Genomic DNA, 18,016 nt, shown 5'->3' on the forward strand with positions numbered 1-18,016 from the left:
AAAAAAAAAAAAAAAAACCAACAATTCTATCTGAAAAATAGTGTATGGATTATTAACAACGATAATAATTAATTAAACAAATATATCACGATCTTATAAATAGCCTGGCCCAAATTTCTAAATGGACCTAAAAGAGTTATTGGGCTGGGCTTACTATGATGGGCTGGGCCTACTGCATTAAGCCCAACATTATAATTACATAAAAGTATTTATTGAGTTAGGTTAGAATAAGGATTAAATATGCAGTACGGACTTTTACAATATAATATTATCTACTAAAAAAAACATTTATTACTTATTAAAATAATAAACAATTTAATATAAGTGTGCGTTGGTTCTGGTCTATCCTGCAAACCCAGGGATAGGATCCTTATCTTTTGGGCAGCATAACAGGTGAATAGTCTAAAATGCCCTTACGCCAACAGACAAAAACCCCTGAATTTACTACCTTGTCCCTCCTACCTAACTCAGTTGCTCCTTCTTCAGTTAAAGCCTAATACCCTTTTTGGTAATTCAGTGGCCCCACATTCTCCCCCACCCAAATTCAGTACCGCCTTCGGAATTTCTTCTTGGCTTTTTATATTTTTCAAATGATTTTATTTTTTTAATTTTTTTTTTTAATTTCAATTTATAGTCGTAATTAATTTATGTAGTCCTCTTTTACTCGAGTGTCACATCTTATAATTTTTAAAATATATTATAATTTGCTGTCGTAATTGCGATTAGATGTCGGGTATTAAAAAAAGTTTTTAAATTACAATAACAAAATAATAATAATAATAATTATTATTATTATTATAAAATAAGAGAGGGATGGTTTTCCAACGACCGTGGAGACGAGGTTGAGTTGTGGTGATTCCGACAAGACAAGGACAAACGACAGCGTTTTGAAACAAACCATTTTTAATGATGTAAATAATAAGCCTTGTCCCCGCCGTTGCTCTATATTTTCTCCATTTATTATAAATAATAATAATAATAATAATAATAATAATTGCGGTGTAATGACGTGGCGAGGGTTATTCGGATAACTCCTGCCAAGATAGAACCAACTCCGAGGTGGAGAGAGCGTAAACCAAACGCATCTCTATCCGAATCAGCTTTTCTTTATTTTTATTATTATTATTATTTTTTATTTTCTTAAAACTTCACTATAATCCTCAAGTAATTTGTTCAAAATAATAATTAGTATTATATTATAAGCTTCTGATTTAAAATATATTTAATTAAAATTAATCCTTTAATCTTTGAAATAGTAATAAACATTAAATCCATTTAATTAGGTTTAATTTAACAAAATTATAGAGATTTTTACTCTATTTCCACGTGGATAATGTATTCAATTATTATTTTTTAGTTAATTTATCTTTTTTTCTTTGTGTAGTAGGGGAAAAGTATGTGATTCTTTTCAACTATGATTAATTACAATATAGATTTTTTTTTTTTAAATATTTAAGTTTGAGATTTTGATAGATATTATTAAATTAAAAAAACGGTTCTTACATGTTCAAATTTTTTTTTTCTTTTTTTGCTACGATATTCTAATACCTCGAGACTACCGTTAGTAGAAATTGTTTGTTTTGGTCCATTATGTATCGTCGTCAACCTCACAGTTCTAAAACGCGTATAATGCGGAGAGGTTTCCACACCCTTATAAGGAATTTCGTTTTATGCTCCAGTGGGATTTTACAATGAAGACCCAGTGTTCTCATAGACACACTGCTTAGTGCATAAATCTGATACTATTTCTAACAATTCAAACCCACCAATAACTGATATTGTCCACTTTTTCCCGTTATATACTGTCATCAGTCTCTCGATGGGCTAAGTATACATCAAATTTACATAATTTGTTTTCCATTGAATTCTCATCCATTCCCACCCTCTCTAAAGAGGGTGGTTCAACTATTTTGGGAAAGACAATAAAAGATAAACCCTTTGTGGATGGTTGAGAAAATTGTGGAACTTTGGCGTATAGCATGTCAATTGCAGACTGATATAACTATATCAAACAGGTCAATTCAAATGTAACTTGAGAAGGCAGAGACACAAATTATGATTTTAATAGACGGATATAAATGATTGAATCATACTTAATTCTAATGGATAGAAATATAACTCGTCCTCAGCCGTTAAAAAAAAAAATATAATTTTTTCTTTACTTAAATCTTCAATTAGGGTAAAATTATTGAATTAGAGGAAACGTAAAAATTAAATAAAAGTTAAATTAAATTAAGTTAGCCAACCCATGAGCTAATAATGGAGCAACAGCTACGATAAAGACAATTAACTAATAATAATATTAAGACAAGATTGGCCTTAAATTAGGGTAGAAGATTAAGGGTTAAAGTTTTAATTAAATACTATTAACATTTAATTACGTATTTTATTATTCTCTACTTTGTCGCTCTCCTTCTATTTTTTTTTCTTTAATTATTATTAAAGAATATTTGTTGAAACTAAATAAAAAAGTGGATTTATTAAAGAATATTTGGCTGCTTTTCCATGCCACTAAATGGGTATCAAAATCTCATTTTATAAATATTTATTAAAAAAATAATAATCAAACATTAATTGAGTTATTAATTTAATTTATAAAGTTTGAATTATTTAGATTTATTTAATTTATTTAATAGAAAATCTAAATCAATTTATTTATGAAAATCTAGATTTAAAATTGATTAAATTATTAATTATTTTCAGAAAAAGGAAAAAAAAAAAATTGGAGTTCCAAGATTGAGGGCAAAGTGGGAATAAAGAAAATTGGTAAAAAAAAAAAAAAAATCCTACTTTTTTTAATTATTTAATTATTTTTATCAAAATTATGCGACCATTTCACAACAAACAAGACAATCATAGGATTCTCTCGTTGTCTTTCCCCTCTCCTTTATTTTCCTTACTTTTTTAAATTATTATTATTTTATTTGCATGTCTTGTCTTTTTCTCTTCTTTATTTTCTTCTATCTACATCCATTAATAATAATAAATAATATCATTTAAAAAAAATATAAATGGGTATTTAAAAACTTTTTTATTAATGAAAATATTAAAATTATTTTCTTGGTTATTGTAATTTAGGTTTAATTTCATTTTAAAAATATTTATAATAATTAAATTTGAGATGAGTGAATTATGTAATAATATTTTAAACAACAAGAATTGTCCTCCGCACCAACTCAAACAAAACTCACACGTGTTTGAAATTAAATCACACACAAAAATCCACAGACCCACTTGCCTTACACGTGCGCTTCGATCCAGAAGCCAGATGTATTTCTTATTAATTTAATTAAATAAATTCCGTTCCAAATCTCTGAGATATTTCCCATTAATTATATAAAATGAGAAATAATATATATATATTATGCAAGGTTGAGCTGTTATATTAATGGTTGGTCTGGTCGGGGTGGGTGGGGCCCAGTTTGATGTCGGTGGCACAGGGCGGAGGGCTACGGTGGCTCCTCCTCCCAGATCTCAACCACGGCCAACATCCTCGATCTACAGCTGGCAACGTGGGTCCACCCATTTAAACAATATTATTCCCATAGATTTAAATAATTACCATTTTTTTTTTACTTTTTTATTTATTTTAATTAATATAATTTTATTCTTATGGATTATTATATGTTTTTATGTTTAGGACAGAAGATTAAGCTTTAATATCTTGTGATCTATTTTATTTTAGCCTTAAATTTTTAAAATGTTTTATATAATTCACGCCAATAAAAAAAATTATTTTTAATTATCGTTATCGTAATATATAACGTGAAATCTAATGGTTAAACATTTGAATAGTTAGATATTTTGAAGGTTCGGAGACTAAAATTAAGATTATATTAAATATAAAATAACAAAAATAACGCTTTATTTTATACCATACTTTTTATATTAAATACTTTTAACTTATTCTAGATCTAATTAGCCTCTAATTTTTTACTATGGGTTAAATTACAAATTTTACTATATATTAAATGAAATTTTTATAAGGGTAGTAATGGAAAAAAGGAACTTGGAGGGTAATAATTAAAAATTTGAAGTAAAAAAAAAGCAGTAAAAATAAGGACACAAGGACCAAAATAGAAAGAGAGAAGATAAATAGAGAAGAAAGGAAGTTGAAAAGGGGGATTAGGTTAATCGGGTTAAGAGTTAGTTTGGAGGGATTCCGGAATAGGAAACTAATGTCACCCAAACAAGGCAGAGCTGTAATTAGCCACATTTCTTTGTTCACGCGCGGAACACGCACATTCTATCCCCTTTTCTCTCTCACCGGGTTTTTTCACATACTATAAATACCAGCTCCCCTTTCTCCCAACACATCTCAGCCTCAAATCTTCGTTCATTCACCCACCGTGCGACCACCCCACCAAAACCCTTGTTTCTTCGTCCTTCTCCTTCGTTTCGTGGGGTTCGTGTCTGTGTGTGTTTCGCCATGGGCGTCGTCACCATTCTTCCAGATCTCGGCACTCAGATTTTCATCCCGGTCTGTGCCGTAGTAGGAATAGTCTTCTCTTTGGTGCAGTGGTACTATGTCTCTCAGGTTAAGCTGTCGCCTGGTCGAGATTCCACTCATAACAACTCCGCCGCTGCTAAAAATGGCTACTCCGACTACCTTATCGAGGAGGAAGAAGGAGTCAACGACCATAACGTTGTTATTAAGTGTGCCGAAATTCAGAATGCTATCTCTGAGGGTAAACCGCTTATCGTTATTGTTCATTTCAGATTTGTTTTCTGCTTTGTTCTTTATTAGGCCTTATTAATTGCTAGATCTGGTGATGGATTCTCAGATTTATGATTCTTCGATTTTGTTTTTCTCTTTTATGGATATTTTTTTGTCTTTTCCTTTTGTGAACGCTTTAGGTTTTATCTTCTTTTTCTCTCCCATGGGATTTCATTTCTCGTTTCTTGACTGGCTCTTAGTTTCCGGAGCGATTTTTCAGTTTGGATTCTTCTTAGTGAAGTAGATGTTTGGATGTCTGTTCACCGGTCTTACACCATTTTCATAAATACTTTACGGAGCCACTAATTACGGATTACAATTATTTGTTTTGATTGGTTATCGCGTCTGTAATACACGTAGTCTTTTGTCTATGAATTCTTTCAAGAATCTTCAAACCGATTATGATAACAAGGATTTGAAATTATGAAGAGATCTAGGAAATGATGGTTAAATAGTTTCAATTTATTAAAAATAGAAGAAGACGCACTGTCAGATTCTTTGGCACTTTCTCATATCTGGGTGTTGTTTTTTATCAGTTTGGGTTGTAATGTTCCTTTTTTTGGGAAGAGGATGAAGGTGCATCACCACATCTAGAGCTAATCAGCACTTCTTTTAAGTTCATGAGATTCCTGTTTTTTTGCATCGGGTTCTTCGTTAATATCTTGTTTGTTCCGTGTGATATTTATGGAATTGTTGTTTTTATATATGGTATGCAAATAAATTAATACTCTGTTTTTTTGGGTTAAAAATTGAAAATATTTCTATGAATTCCTTTTGTTGAAGTCTCTCTCTACGTTTTGATGTATTAGGGGCAACCTCCTTCCTGTTCACGGAGTACAAGTATGTTGGCATCTTTATGGTGTTGTTTGCAGTCTTGATTTTCGTGTTCCTTGGCTCAGTGGAGGGTTTTAGTACCGAGCCTCAAGCGTGCACTTATGACAAAACAAAGATTTGCAAGCCCGCTTTGGCGACGGCTATATTCAGCACTATATCATTTTTACTTGGTGCAGTTACTTCAGTGGTTTCTGGTTTCCTTGGAATGAAAATTGCTACATATGCAAATGCCAGAACCACCTTGGAGGCAAGAAAAGGTGTTGGAAAGGCATTTATTACTGCTTTTAGGTCTGGTGCTGTCATGGGCTTCCTCCTAGCTGCCAATGGTCTCTTGGTTTTGTTTATTGCCATTAACGTCTTCAAGTTGTACTATGGCGAAGATTGGGGTGGCCTTTTTGAGTCTATCACTGGGTATGGTCTTGGTGGATCTTCCATGGCTCTCTTTGGTAGAGTTGGTGGTGGTATCTACACTAAAGCTGCTGATGTTGGTGCTGACCTTGTGGGCAAGGTGGAAAGGAACATTCCTGAGGATGATCCAAGAAACCCAGCTGTAACGACCACTGCTCTAGATATCTTTTCTTAATTCATTTTGTGCTGATACTTTTCTCTTTGAATCTAATCACTCGTTCTTTTGGCAGGTCATTGCTGATAATGTGGGTGACAATGTTGGGGATATTGCTGGTATGGGATCTGATCTTTTTGGTTCATATGCTGAATCATCCTGTGCTGCTCTTGTTGTTGCTTCTATCTCTTCTTTCGGCAACAACCATGAGCTGACACCAATGCTCTATCCACTCATAGTTAGTTCTGTGGGTATCCTTGTTTGCCTGATCACCACCTTATTTGCTACTGATTTCTTTGAGATCAAGGCTGTTAAGGAAATTGAGCCAGCATTGAAGAAGCAACTCATAATTTCTACTGTTCTAATGACCTTTGGAATTGCCATTGTTACTTGGGTGGCTGTTCCATCAACATTCACCATTTTCAATTTTGGAACTCAAAAAGTTGTACAGAACTGGTTAGTGCTTCTTGAATTATTGTCTTACAATTGCTTTTTTCTATCACTATTGGTTTGATTCACCAGAAAATATTTGGCATTCAGGAAACTTTTCTTGTGCGTTGCTGTCGGTCTTTGGGCTGGGCTTATAATAGGATTTGTGACAGAGTACTATACTAGCAATGCATACAGGTATTTGATTTTTGGGCATTTACCTAGTCAATTCTCAACGATTCAATTACTTCTGTATATAAGAACGAAAATCTGATCACGGATTTGGTTTGGGTTTTCAGCCCTGTGCAGGATGTTGCTGATTCCTGCCGAACCGGAGCTGCTACAAATGTTATTTTTGGCTTGGCTTTGGGATACAAATCTGTCATTATCCCCATTTTTGCAATTGCAGTTAGCATTTTTGTTAGTTTCACCTTTGCTGCAATGTACGGCATTGCTGTTGCTGCTCTTGGAATGTTGAGTACAATAGCTACTGGTTTGGCCATTGATGCATATGGTCCAATCAGTGACAATGCTGGAGGCATTGCAGAGATGGCAGGCATGAGCCACAGAATTCGGGAGAGAACCGATGCCCTCGATGCTGCAGGAAACACAACTGCAGCCATTGGAAAGGTATTTTCATTTATTCTTTTCGTCTCAATTGTAATGTTTTCTTTATCACAATTTGTGCATGAGAAGCTATGCTTTCAGTCGGTCGTAGCTTATTCTTTATTTGCATTTTCCAGGGTTTTGCCATTGGTTCAGCTGCTCTTGTGTCCCTTGCTCTCTTCGGCGCCTTCGTCAGCCGTGCTGGTGTCACTTCTGTTGACGTCTTGACACCCAAAGTTTTCATTGGCTTGATCGTAGGTGCTATGCTGCCGTACTGGTTTTCTGCCATGACAATGAAGAGTGTTGGGAGTGCAGCCCTAAAGATGGTCGAGGAGGTGCGAAGGCAATTCAACACCATCCCAGGTCTCATGGAGGGCACTGCCAAGCCCGACTACGCTACATGTGTCAAGATCTCAACTGATGCTTCTATCAAGGAGATGATCCCACCTGGTGCCCTTGTCATGTTGACACCCCTAATTGTCGGTATCCTATTCGGGGTCGAAACTCTTTCTGGCGTTCTTGCTGGATCCCTTGTTTCTGGTGTGCAGGTATATGTGATGGCCTGTTAAAACCTTTGCTTGAACCTTATAATGCCACCATCTAACTGATGGTTCTTGACGTGCAGATCGCCATCTCTGCATCCAACACTGGAGGTGCCTGGGATAACGCTAAGAAGTACATCGAGGTATGTCGAATCCAATAGTTATCTTTACAACGTTGTAACGATTTCATGGTACTAGATGTAATAGCAAGTCGTCTTATGGATAGGCTGGTGCCTCTGAGCATGCAAGAACCCTCGGCCCGAAAGGATCAGATCCACACAAAGCCGCTGTTATCGGCGACACGATCGGAGACCCGCTCAAGGATACCTCCGGACCTTCTCTCAACATTCTCATCAAGCTGATGGCTGTGGAGTCCCTTGTGTTTGCTCCTTTCTTTGCCACTCACGGTGGGCTTCTCTTCAGGCTCTAGAAAAAGCAAGAGGAATCTTTGTTCGAATCCATTGACATAGCCTCTCTACCTCTCCTCCACGAAATTTTCACTGTGTTTTTTAGACTTGGTATTATATGTTAAAGTCTCTGTAGCTTTTGATTGATATTCCCTTTTGAGAAACTTGTAGTTTCAAGTGGAAGAGCCTTTTACCTTTTCATCGGTTGTTGATGAAGAAGAAGAAAAGAAGAGATATTAGTTAAATCTTTTGAAATGAGACTGCAATGTTATTCTCTTTTTCCCAATTGAGAACCCTTTTCATACTCTCATTTTCTTACTGATGTAGTTCTTGATGTAGTTCGGCGTTCACTATGTCAGTCGGAGAAGGGAACGAAATATTTCTTATAAGAGTGAAGAAACTTCTCTTTAGTAGACGTGTTTTAAAATTATGAGGCTGATAGTGAAACGTAACGGGCTAACGGGCTAAAGTGGACAATAGAGTAAACATCTACCCATGCCCATCACATTTTATTGCTATACATTGCTCATGGTGATACCTCCTTTTAAACATTCTTTTGTTTCTACAACAAACCTCAAACAAAATTTTATTTAAAATACAACCAAATTAAATTTTATTTAAAGTACAACCAAATTTTACCATTTCATAAGATTTTATTCCTAGTAAGTTTGTAGAGATACCAAATTTAGATTCTTGCTGTCTCGATTGGTCTTCGGCCTCGTTGGTAGTACTCGAAGTAAAGGTCAACTAAGTTCTTAACAGGCTTGTACGATCTTGGTTGAGTTTCATCGATGAGCGTCTCTAATGGTCCAACTTCTTTCTTGGGATCTGGGACGTAAAACACGGCTAAAGATGTCCTCTCGCTCTTTGAATTTGTCAATACTCTATGAACTGGACTCTTGAATAACCCGTTACTTGCAATCTGCCAAATTACGAGCATGTTTCATAATGATTTTAAAATAAATGTTTTTGTGACTTTAAAACGCGTTCACTCTCTTAGAAGCTTTGTATCCTCTCCAGAAGTGAGATTTCACAATCCATCCCCTTGGGGGCCTAGCATCCTCACTAACAGCCCAAACCTACTGCTACCAGAAATTGTCCTTCTTGGGCTTTCCCTCCCGACTTCCCTTCAAAATTTTAAAACGCATATTCTAGAGAAAGGTTTCCACACTCTACTGCTACCAGAAATTGTCCTTCTTGGGCTTTCCCTTCTGACTTCCCTTTAAAAATAAAACGTGTATTCTAGAGAAAAGGTTTCCATTTAAAGACTAAATAGATAGGACCAACTGTTAGGAGCTAAACTTTGAAAGCTAACCTAATTATAATTAGGGTTTACCTCGACTTGATCTCCGACAAGGACGAGAAGCGCGTCGGGAAGTATCGGAGCATTGAACCACTCATCCCCTTTCAAGAACTGAAGCCCTTCAACTTGCTCGTCCTGCAGCAAAACAGTGATGGCCGATACATCAGCATGAGGCTTGGCACCAAGAACAAGATCAGGATTCGGACATGGAGGGTAGAAATTGAAGCGTGCAGCCAATTCAAATCGCTCACCAAACTGTTCCACAAAGCTATTCTCATCCAAATCCAATGATCTTCCCATGGCCTTCAAGATTTTCTCACATACCACTCTCATATTAGCACTATACTCATCAATAACTTCCCTGAAATCAATGCTCAATGTTCTTCAATTCCATTCAAAACTGTATGATTTCAAAGAGATTCCAGAAAATTACCTAAATCTGTGAGGATTTGATGGCCAGTGCTTAACACGACGGCTTTCTTCTGGGAACAGAGTGAGGAACAAACGATGATTCCAATCAAGAATTTGGGTGTCGGATAGAATCTTGTCGTTGCCGTATCCTTCAATCTCAGCTTCTTCCATGGAGTATTTCAGCTTCTCTTCCATTGGACAAGCGAAGAATTGTTTGATTACGTGGCGAACATCCTCCAGGAATTCAGGAGACATTCCATGGTTTATTCCCTGAAACAGAGCATCATTTTTTGAAACATTCGGTTAAGAAAATCTAAATGTTCCAGAAAGTTGGGGTGAAATCGGACCAGAATGCAGCCCCATGTCTGGAGTCCATGTCGGAGTTTCTCCAGCTCCGGCCCGGAATTGGGGGAAGCTGAGAGGAGGGCGATATCAATGACAGAAGCTTGCATTAATGGAGCATCCGGAGCTCCCCGATCCCTTTGTTTATGGATGTAGCCTTCCGGCACTTCCGCTTTAGAACCCATTTCTTGGACGCTGCCGGAAGGGTTGGTTCCGGCCATGGAGGATGGGGCAGCAACAAGACAAGACAACGACGGCGCAGCAATGATGGACAGCTCTGTAATGGCTTCTCCTCCTGGATTGAAGACGAGGCACGTAGACGTGGCGACATTAAATTGAAGGCGTCGACAACTTTTAAGACACTTGGCGAGAATAGTATTAAAAATTTGTCACGCCATTTAATGAAAATATGTTGAGTTTGATAAAATGGATAAGAAGTCACACCAAGCTATTCAATGACTATGAGATAACTACTAGCGGTCGGTTTGAACTGTTATAAATAGTATTAAAGGCACACTACCTAGTGTGCCAGTGAGGATGCTGCCTCCCAATGAGGTGGATTTAGATTGTTACATAGTCTTTATTTTTGTTTATATTATTTGATTGAGACATTCAATTTGTTTTGCTCCGTTGTCGATATGACCAATAAGAAAAGGGTATGAACTAACATGGACACAGGAGAGTTGAATACATCGATATAACCTGGATGAATGGATGTTCGAGATGTTCTGTGCCGCGATGTAACCTGGATATTCGAGATCCCCTGATGACGTCCAGTGCCTTGATGTAACTCAGATAAATGGATATTCAAAGTGTTCCAATGACATCCTGTGTCCAATGCTTCGATATAATTCGAATGGATGGATGTTCGAGATGTCCCAATGATGTAAACGACACATAGGTTTGTTCTTGGTGACCATAACCAAACAAGTTATGACGATCTTATTCCTAAGATATGGCGTGGATATAAGTCCATACAAAACTCGTCCAAACAAGAACCTCATAGAACAAATTGGAAGAAAAACATAAACAAACAAAATAAATTATGATTCCATTTGATTCGATTGATTAAGATTGATACCAAATTTAGATTCGTGCGGCCTCCATGGGCCTCTGGCCCTGCTGGTAGTACTGAAAGTAAAGGCCAACGAAGTTCTTCACAGTCTTGTACAACCTTGGCCGAGTTTCATCGATGAGCTTCTCCAATGGTTCGATTTCTTTCTTCCAATCCGGAAGGTAAAACACTGCCAACGATATCCTCTCCCTCTCCGAGTTCGTCAACACCCTATGAACTGGACTCTTGAATATCCCATTACTCGTGATCTGCCATGAACATGTTTGTGAAAATTTTTGAGGGAAAGAGTACAATATCTACTGGCGATGATGAACGAGAGAGTGTTTGTTTACCTCTGCTTGATCCCCAACATTGACGAGAAGAGCGCCAGGAACGATTGGGGCGTTGAACCACTCATTGCCGTTCAAGAACTGAAGACCTTCTACTTCCTCATCCTGCAACAAAATGGTGATGGCCGATCCATCCGCATGCGGTTTCACGCCAAGAACAAGATCCGGATTTCGACATCGAGGGTAGAAATTGAACCGTGCGTCCAGTTTAACTTCCTCACCATACTGTTTGATGAAGCTATCTTCGTTTAAATCCAATGAAATCGCCATAGCTTTAAGGATTTTCTCGCTTAACAGCTTCACATTTGCAGTGTACTCGTGAAGAACTTCCCTGCATTGTTCATCACAAAAATCAACTCGTTTCGGCAGATTCTTCGGAAAATCGTTAAGGTTTGAGAAAAGTACCTGAATCTTTCAGGATTTGTTGGCCAGTACTTGAATCGATGGCTTTCTTTTGGATATACAGTAAGGTATAATCGATCAGTCCAATCGAGAATTTGTTGATTTGATAGAATCATGTCGTTTCCATATCCTTCAATCTCATTTTCTTCCCTCGAGTATTTCGATTTCTCTTCCATTGGAAGATCAAAGAACTGTTTCGCTAATCGACGAACTTCATCCAAAAATTCCGCTGACATTCCATGATTTACAACCTGTTTGAATACCAGAAACCTAGCGATTTTTTTTAATCTGATTTAAATCGACTTACGCTCGTTTTGATGAGATCTAGATGCAGAGTCAATGGACTAGGTCGACCGATTAGGGTTTAAGAAATCGAACCTGAAAGCAGCCCCATGATTGAAGTCCATGACGGAGTTTCTCCAGTTCTGGTCCGGATTTGGAGGAAGAGGAGAGGAGAGCCATATCGATTACAGGAGCTGCCATTAAAGGAGCATCTCGAGCTCCTCGATCGCTTTCTTTATGGATGTATCTTTCCGGGACTTCTCCTTTAGAGGCTACACCTTGGACGGTGCCGGAAGGGTTTGTTCCGGCCATGGCTGGTGGTGCAGAAGCGACGGAGTTCTGCTGTTCCGGTTGCAAAACAGAGATCAATACAGAGCATTTTAATCGGTTTAGAACTGAAATTGGATTTGTCAACTGCAATCTCGAGAAGACACTAAAAAATTATTTTCTTGACTCTGAACTTGTTATTGTATTAATTTCAACTTTAAAATTTTTAATTTCAGGATGAATTTGGTAGATTTTTATGATATGAACTCATATTTAAACCTTGAACTTTCAAACTTGAATGAGTGTTTATAGTTACACTCTTGATTATGTTTTTTTTCTTCAGTTTCAATTCTAGGGTAGGAATCTACTTGCTTTATCGACTTTCGGTAGAAACAAAGATTACTTGTATAGCTTTTTCCCGTGCCTTAGGAGTTCCATTGTAACAGTTTAAGCCTACCACTAGTAGCTATCGTTCGTTTTAGCCTGTTATATATTGACGTCAGTTTTAGGGTTTTAAAACGCGTCTACTAGTTCCCGAAACATTCTTTCCAAACGTCAACTATTCTCTCCAAACATTTGTCTTAGGTTGGAGAGGGGAACAAAACATTCTTTATAATGGTGTGAAAACTTCTCTTTAACATACGCGTTTTAAAACTATGAGACTGATGACAAAACGTAACGGGTCAAAACGAACCATATCTGTTAGTGGTGGACTTGGTTGTTATAAATGGTATTAGAGACACAGACTGTCGAACGGTGTGCCACGAAGATGCTGGACGCTAAAAAGGTAGATTATGAGTTCCCACATTGATTGGATACGGGAACGAAATATTCTTTACAAGGATATAAAAACCTCTCCCTAATATACGTGTTTTAAAACCGTGAGACTGATGGCTATACGTAAGGGGCTAAAACGGACAATATCTGCTAGCGGTGGGCTTGAGTTGTTACAAATGGTATTAGAGCCACACACCGCGGGTCAGTGTGCCAACAAGGATGTTGGCCCCTAAAAAGGTAAATTATGAGTTCCAGCATTGATTGGAGAGGAGAAAGAAACCTTCTTTAAAAGGGTATATAAAAATCTCCCTAATATACGCATTTTAAAACCGTGAGACAGACAGTTATACGTAACGGGCCAAAACGGACAATATCTACTACCAGTGGGCTTGGGTTGTTACAAATGATATTAGAGCCATACACACTGATGGGCGGTATGCTAGCTAGGATGTTGATCCTTTAAGAGTATAGATTGTGAGATCCCACGTTGATTAGAGAGGAGAACAAAACATTGTTTAGAAATCTCCTCCTAACCGAAGCGTTTTAAAATTGTGAGGCTGACAGCGATAGGTAACGAGCAAAATCAGATAATATCTACTAGGGGTGGGCTTAAGTTCTTATAGCTTCGTTCCCCTTTATAATCAATACAGAATCGTGACTTTGTTAAAGAAGGATTGGATCACGAGAAAATCGTATCCATTCCCCAATCACAATTACATAACTTTTCAATTCATTATCATCAAATCAATCCATTAAACACACAATCAAGAAACAGGAACACCCCACAAAGCACAAACAGTCTTAATCAAAAACATATCAGCAGAAGGAACATCTTTAAGAAACGCAGAAGAACACCGATTAAGCTTAGAAATGGCTCTGCAACAAGACGGATGAGGAGCCACAGCTTGCTTCATCACATCAACCACACACTTGGTCATCTCCGAAACAGCCGACGTGCAACCAAACAACGAGAACCCTTCCGCTGCCAAGGGATCAGGCGCCATCGCCGCGCGCGCCATCGCGGGTGATGCCAAAATGGCTATGCAGACAAGGCATGCAGCTGCTACCTTCATCGCATATGCGTGCTAACACGCTTGGTTTGGTGGGTGGAAGAAGATATAGGGAGTGTAATGGCTTGGCGTCATTATGGCCATTGAAAACTGCAATGGAAACAGTCATAATTCGTGCTATCATTATCGTTGATGGATTCATTCACGCGGATTGTTGAAGTGTGATATTGAAGTAAAGAAATAAATGTAGAAGAATTGCTTTTTTTTTGGTCTTTAATGATGAAGTATTCCAAGATTCCAAAAAAAAAGGAAAAAAAAAAAAGAACATTACTTTTACTTTCGGAGATTTTAATGATGCTCAATTTTGGTCTTAAAAAAAAAGCATTAGTATACTACTGACCATGATTTGATCTACTAAAATGAACTTAAAATGGTTTTATTAGGGTTTAGGGTTTAATTAACTCACAATGCCTCGAACCCACAATAAAATGGCACCTTAGAGAGAAAGAATAGAACCATTCTTAATATGATTCGCAGAAGGAATTCTGGGGAGATGCCGTAGCATGTTCTATTTATTTGTTAAACTGGTTCCATTTTGTGACAAACCGTTATCTTCTTTTGTAACGACTCAGATCCACCGCTAGCAGATATTGTCATCTTTGAGCTTTTCCTTTCGGACTTCCTCTCAAGGCTTTAAAACGCGTTTGCTAGGGGAAGGTTTTCACACCCCTTATAAACGGTGGTTTGTTCTCCTCTCCAACCACTGTGAGATATCACATCTTCTCTAAAAACTCAAACTCACCGTTTTAGTAGATGTTGACCGCTTTGGCTTATCTGTCAGACTCACCTACAACTAGTAGATATTGTCTGTTGTGGCTCGTTACGTATTGTCGTCAGCCTCACGATTTAAAAATGTGTCTGTTAGGGAGAGGTTCACACCCTTATAAATAATGTGGGATCTCACAATTCACCCTCTTGAGAGCCCATTGTTCTCAGTGATACAATACCTAAGTGTTTGATTTTAATACCATTTGTAACAGCTCAAACAATCCACCCCTTGAGGGCCCATCGTCCTGCCAAATGTCTAGCTCTGATACTTTTTGTAATAACCCAAGTCAACCGGTAGCAGATATTGTTCGCTTTGGTATGTGCCGTTAGCCTAAGGGTTTTAAAATGTGTCTGTTAAGGGAGATGTTTCCGCACTCTTAAAAATAATGTTTCGTTCTTCTTCCAACCGATGTGAGATCTCACATCTTCTTACTCTTTTCTAGGACCCGGACAAAATCCATGAAACATAAGGGATTCGTAACGACCGTGATTGCGACTTACTAGTTTTTCATTATCCCAACTGAAATAATGAGTCTCACGAGAGTGAAGGAAACTCAATATCAAATACTTATCCGACCGTTAATCATTACGGTACATTCTCTTCGTATTCAAATTTCCATACTTCATAATCATTCAAATAATCGAAAGATCATTTAGTTTAAAAATATAAACACCCCACGAAACACAAACACCTTTAGCCAAAATCATATCACCGGTAGGTACGTCTTTGAGAAACTCAGACGAACAATCTTCAAGTTTAGAAATAGCATTGCAACAAGACGAACAATAATATTAAGCACGTTGAACACTAAAGATCATAAATTCCATACAATATTCATATAAATTTCTTATTCATAGCAATTTTAGATAACTTTATTTTTTTCTCTAAAACGCTTAAACGCCTTACAAATTACAAAACTTCTTAATAATATCCATATCGGCCGGAGGAATCATTCCATAGATTTTAGGGGCACAATCGTTGAGCGAAGAAATAGCTTTGCAACAAGAAGGATGAGGGCCAGTTGGAGCCTTGACCACATCTACCACACACGATGATGCTTCCAATATAAACGGTAAGCAACTTCCGAAAGAAGCATCTACGTCAACTAATTGGTCGGGCCATTCCACCATCATGCGAGCCATTGTCGGTGAAGCTAAAATGGCGATGGAGGCGAGGAATACGAATGCTAGCTTCATTGTTAATATGCTCGACCTTCTAGAGACGTTTTGTTTTGTGGGTGTGAGAAAGTTGTAGTTCGTAAAGGTTCTTATATAGGGGTAAACATGGAGTAGTGTGTTTTTTTGGTATCTTTTCTGTTCATAAATTTAACCCTTATTTGAGTGAGATCTTGTTAAGGATATTTAGTAATAAATTATAGTTTACCATATACATTATATTCGATATTTTATTATAAGGCAAATATCTAATATTTGCCTTATTACTATAGGTATCTTTCCATTTATTGTTATTTCCATTTATTAGTATTTCCATATCCTTGTAATTTATTTGATTATAAATAAGATAACTTTCACACCATTTAGGTGTGGTGGATTAATCAAACATTCACATGGTATCAGAGCCATTTTGGTTTAGCAACCCGGATCCTTTCTTTTCAATGGCTTTTGAAATATTCTACTGTTCTTCTCCACCACCCCTGCTGGCTTTGACGCCGCAGGAGCAGTCTTCATGGCTACCGCAGGCGGAGCCGATTAATTACTCTTCGGCTCCACCCTATTGACCTCCAAATCATCCTTCACCATACTCTGTACATACAACCTCACCTTTTCCAAACATAGTCTCTTTCATTTTCTTCTCAATTTTCCCTTTATCCTTCATAGAAACCCTAATCTTAGGATCTTCATCAGCATTTCTCTTCAGAAATATACAGAATCTCGATAAGCCTATCGACCTTTTGCAGAGATTCACCTTTGGAATCTAGGCGCCGCACTGGCATCTTCGCCAACCAAGTTGCTGCCGCCCTTCTCGCCAAAATTGGCTCCTTCGCCCCAATGTGGCGACTCTTCCGGCTGCCCTTTTTGCCAAAATTGGCTCCTTTCCCCAATGTGGCGACTCTTCCGGCTTCAACATTGTCTTTGTCCCTTGCTCTAGGTTTCCCCTTCTACTTCTTGGGGTTAGACATATTCTCACCAGAGCCAAGGTAGCATCGTCGCTAAGCGACAATCCCTGTTTATGGGTTAGACATATTCTCGTCGAAGCCAAGGCAGCATCGCCGCTGAGTGGCGATCCCTCTGCAATTTTCGATGGCCAAGAAAGTGTTTCTTTACGCCTCCTCTGAACCAGGTTGTTGACATCTTCACGAAAAGTGTTTCTCAACCACTTTGAATTTTTCAGATCCAAGCTTCACGTTTGTTCAAATCCGACGCTCAGCTTGCGGTGGGGTGTTAAGGATATTTAGTAATAAATTATAGTTTACCATATACATTATATTCGATATTTTATTATAAGGCAAATATCTAATATTTGCCTTATTACTATAGGTATCTTTCCATTTATTGTTATTTCCATTTATTAGTATTTCCATATCCTTGTAATTTATTTGATTATAAATAAGATAACTTTCACACCATTTAGGTGTGGTGGATTAATCAAACATTCACAGATCTCATATTTACTAGAGACGGGAATGAAACATTTCTTATAAAAATATTTTAAAATCGTGAGACTAACAACGATACGTTACGACTATTACAAATAGTATTAGAGGCATTTTAAACACATTTTAAAACTGTGAGGCTAACCGTTGTACGTAACGGGTTAAAGTTGACAATATTTACTAGCAGTGGACTAAGTCAAACTATTAATATTTAGGACGATGATAACTAATGTTTTATCCACTAAATTATTCGGTATTATTATTATTATTTATATGGT

At 37.3% G+C, this 18,016-nt stretch overlaps 3 protein-coding genes and 1 long non-coding RNA gene across 7 annotated transcripts; 2 read left to right on the plus strand and 2 right to left on the minus strand.

Annotated features, from left to right (window-relative positions):
• Nucleotides 1–4,297: 4,297 nt before the first annotated feature.
• On the plus strand, nucleotides 4,298–8,401 carry LOC111779886 (pyrophosphate-energized vacuolar membrane proton pump). Its single transcript, XM_023660072.1, has 8 exons — nucleotides 4,298–4,688; nucleotides 5,527–6,101; nucleotides 6,190–6,569; nucleotides 6,654–6,740; nucleotides 6,842–7,172; nucleotides 7,286–7,696; nucleotides 7,774–7,833; nucleotides 7,917–8,401. Exons 1-8 carry the CDS (start codon nucleotides 4,430–4,432, stop codon nucleotides 8,118–8,120), a joined length of 2,307 nt encoding a protein of 768 aa, XP_023515840.1. The 5' UTR covers nucleotides 4,298–4,429; the 3' UTR covers nucleotides 8,121–8,401.
• Nucleotides 8,402–8,718: 317 nt separating this feature from the next.
• Nucleotides 8,719–10,942, minus strand: LOC111780477 (probable 2-oxoglutarate-dependent dioxygenase ANS). 2 transcript variants are annotated; one of them, XM_023660898.1, is made up of 5 exons: nucleotides 10,845–10,942; nucleotides 10,159–10,448; nucleotides 9,834–10,081; nucleotides 9,434–9,761; nucleotides 8,719–9,019 (listed from the first exon to the last, which is right to left on the minus strand). In XM_023660898.1, exons 2-5 carry the CDS (start codon nucleotides 10,372–10,374, stop codon nucleotides 8,783–8,785), a joined length of 1,029 nt encoding a protein of 342 aa, XP_023516666.1. In that variant the 5' UTR covers nucleotides 10,375–10,448; nucleotides 10,845–10,942; the 3' UTR covers nucleotides 8,719–8,782. The 2 variants fall into 2 exon arrangements, with proteins under 2 accessions (XP_023516666.1, XP_023516667.1); XM_023660899.1 differs by lacking the exon at nucleotides 10,845–10,942 and having other exon boundaries at nucleotides 10,159–10,473.
• Nucleotides 10,943–11,055: 113 nt separating this feature from the next.
• LOC111780373 (probable 2-oxoglutarate-dependent dioxygenase ANS) lies at nucleotides 11,056–12,779 on the minus strand. 2 transcript variants are annotated; one of them, XM_023660753.1, is made up of 4 exons: nucleotides 12,338–12,779; nucleotides 11,963–12,210; nucleotides 11,561–11,888; nucleotides 11,056–11,476 (listed from the first exon to the last, which is right to left on the minus strand). In XM_023660753.1, the coding sequence occupies exons 1-4, from the start codon at nucleotides 12,551–12,553 to the stop codon at nucleotides 11,240–11,242; spliced, it is 1,029 nt and encodes a 342-aa protein (XP_023516521.1). In that variant the 5' UTR covers nucleotides 12,554–12,779; the 3' UTR covers nucleotides 11,056–11,239. The 2 variants fall into 2 exon arrangements, with proteins under 2 accessions (XP_023516521.1, XP_023516523.1); XM_023660755.1 differs by having other exon boundaries at nucleotides 11,963–12,229; nucleotides 12,338–12,491.
• LOC111780376 lies at nucleotides 11,626–12,418 on the plus strand. 2 transcript variants are annotated; one of them, XR_002812843.1, is made up of 3 exons: nucleotides 11,626–11,754; nucleotides 11,869–12,027; nucleotides 12,288–12,418. It is a non-coding gene; the product is annotated as an uncharacterized LOC111780376 (long non-coding RNA). The 2 variants fall into 2 exon arrangements; XR_002812842.1 differs by lacking the exon at nucleotides 12,288–12,418 and having other exon boundaries at nucleotides 11,869–12,045.
• Nucleotides 12,780–18,016: the final 5,237 nt, after the last annotated feature.

Source organism: Cucurbita pepo, chromosome LG18, assembly GCF_002806865.2.
Source record: "Cucurbita pepo subsp. pepo cultivar mu-cu-16 chromosome LG18, ASM280686v2, whole genome shotgun sequence".
NCBI lineage: Eukaryota > Viridiplantae > Streptophyta > Magnoliopsida > Cucurbitales > Cucurbitaceae > Cucurbita > Cucurbita pepo.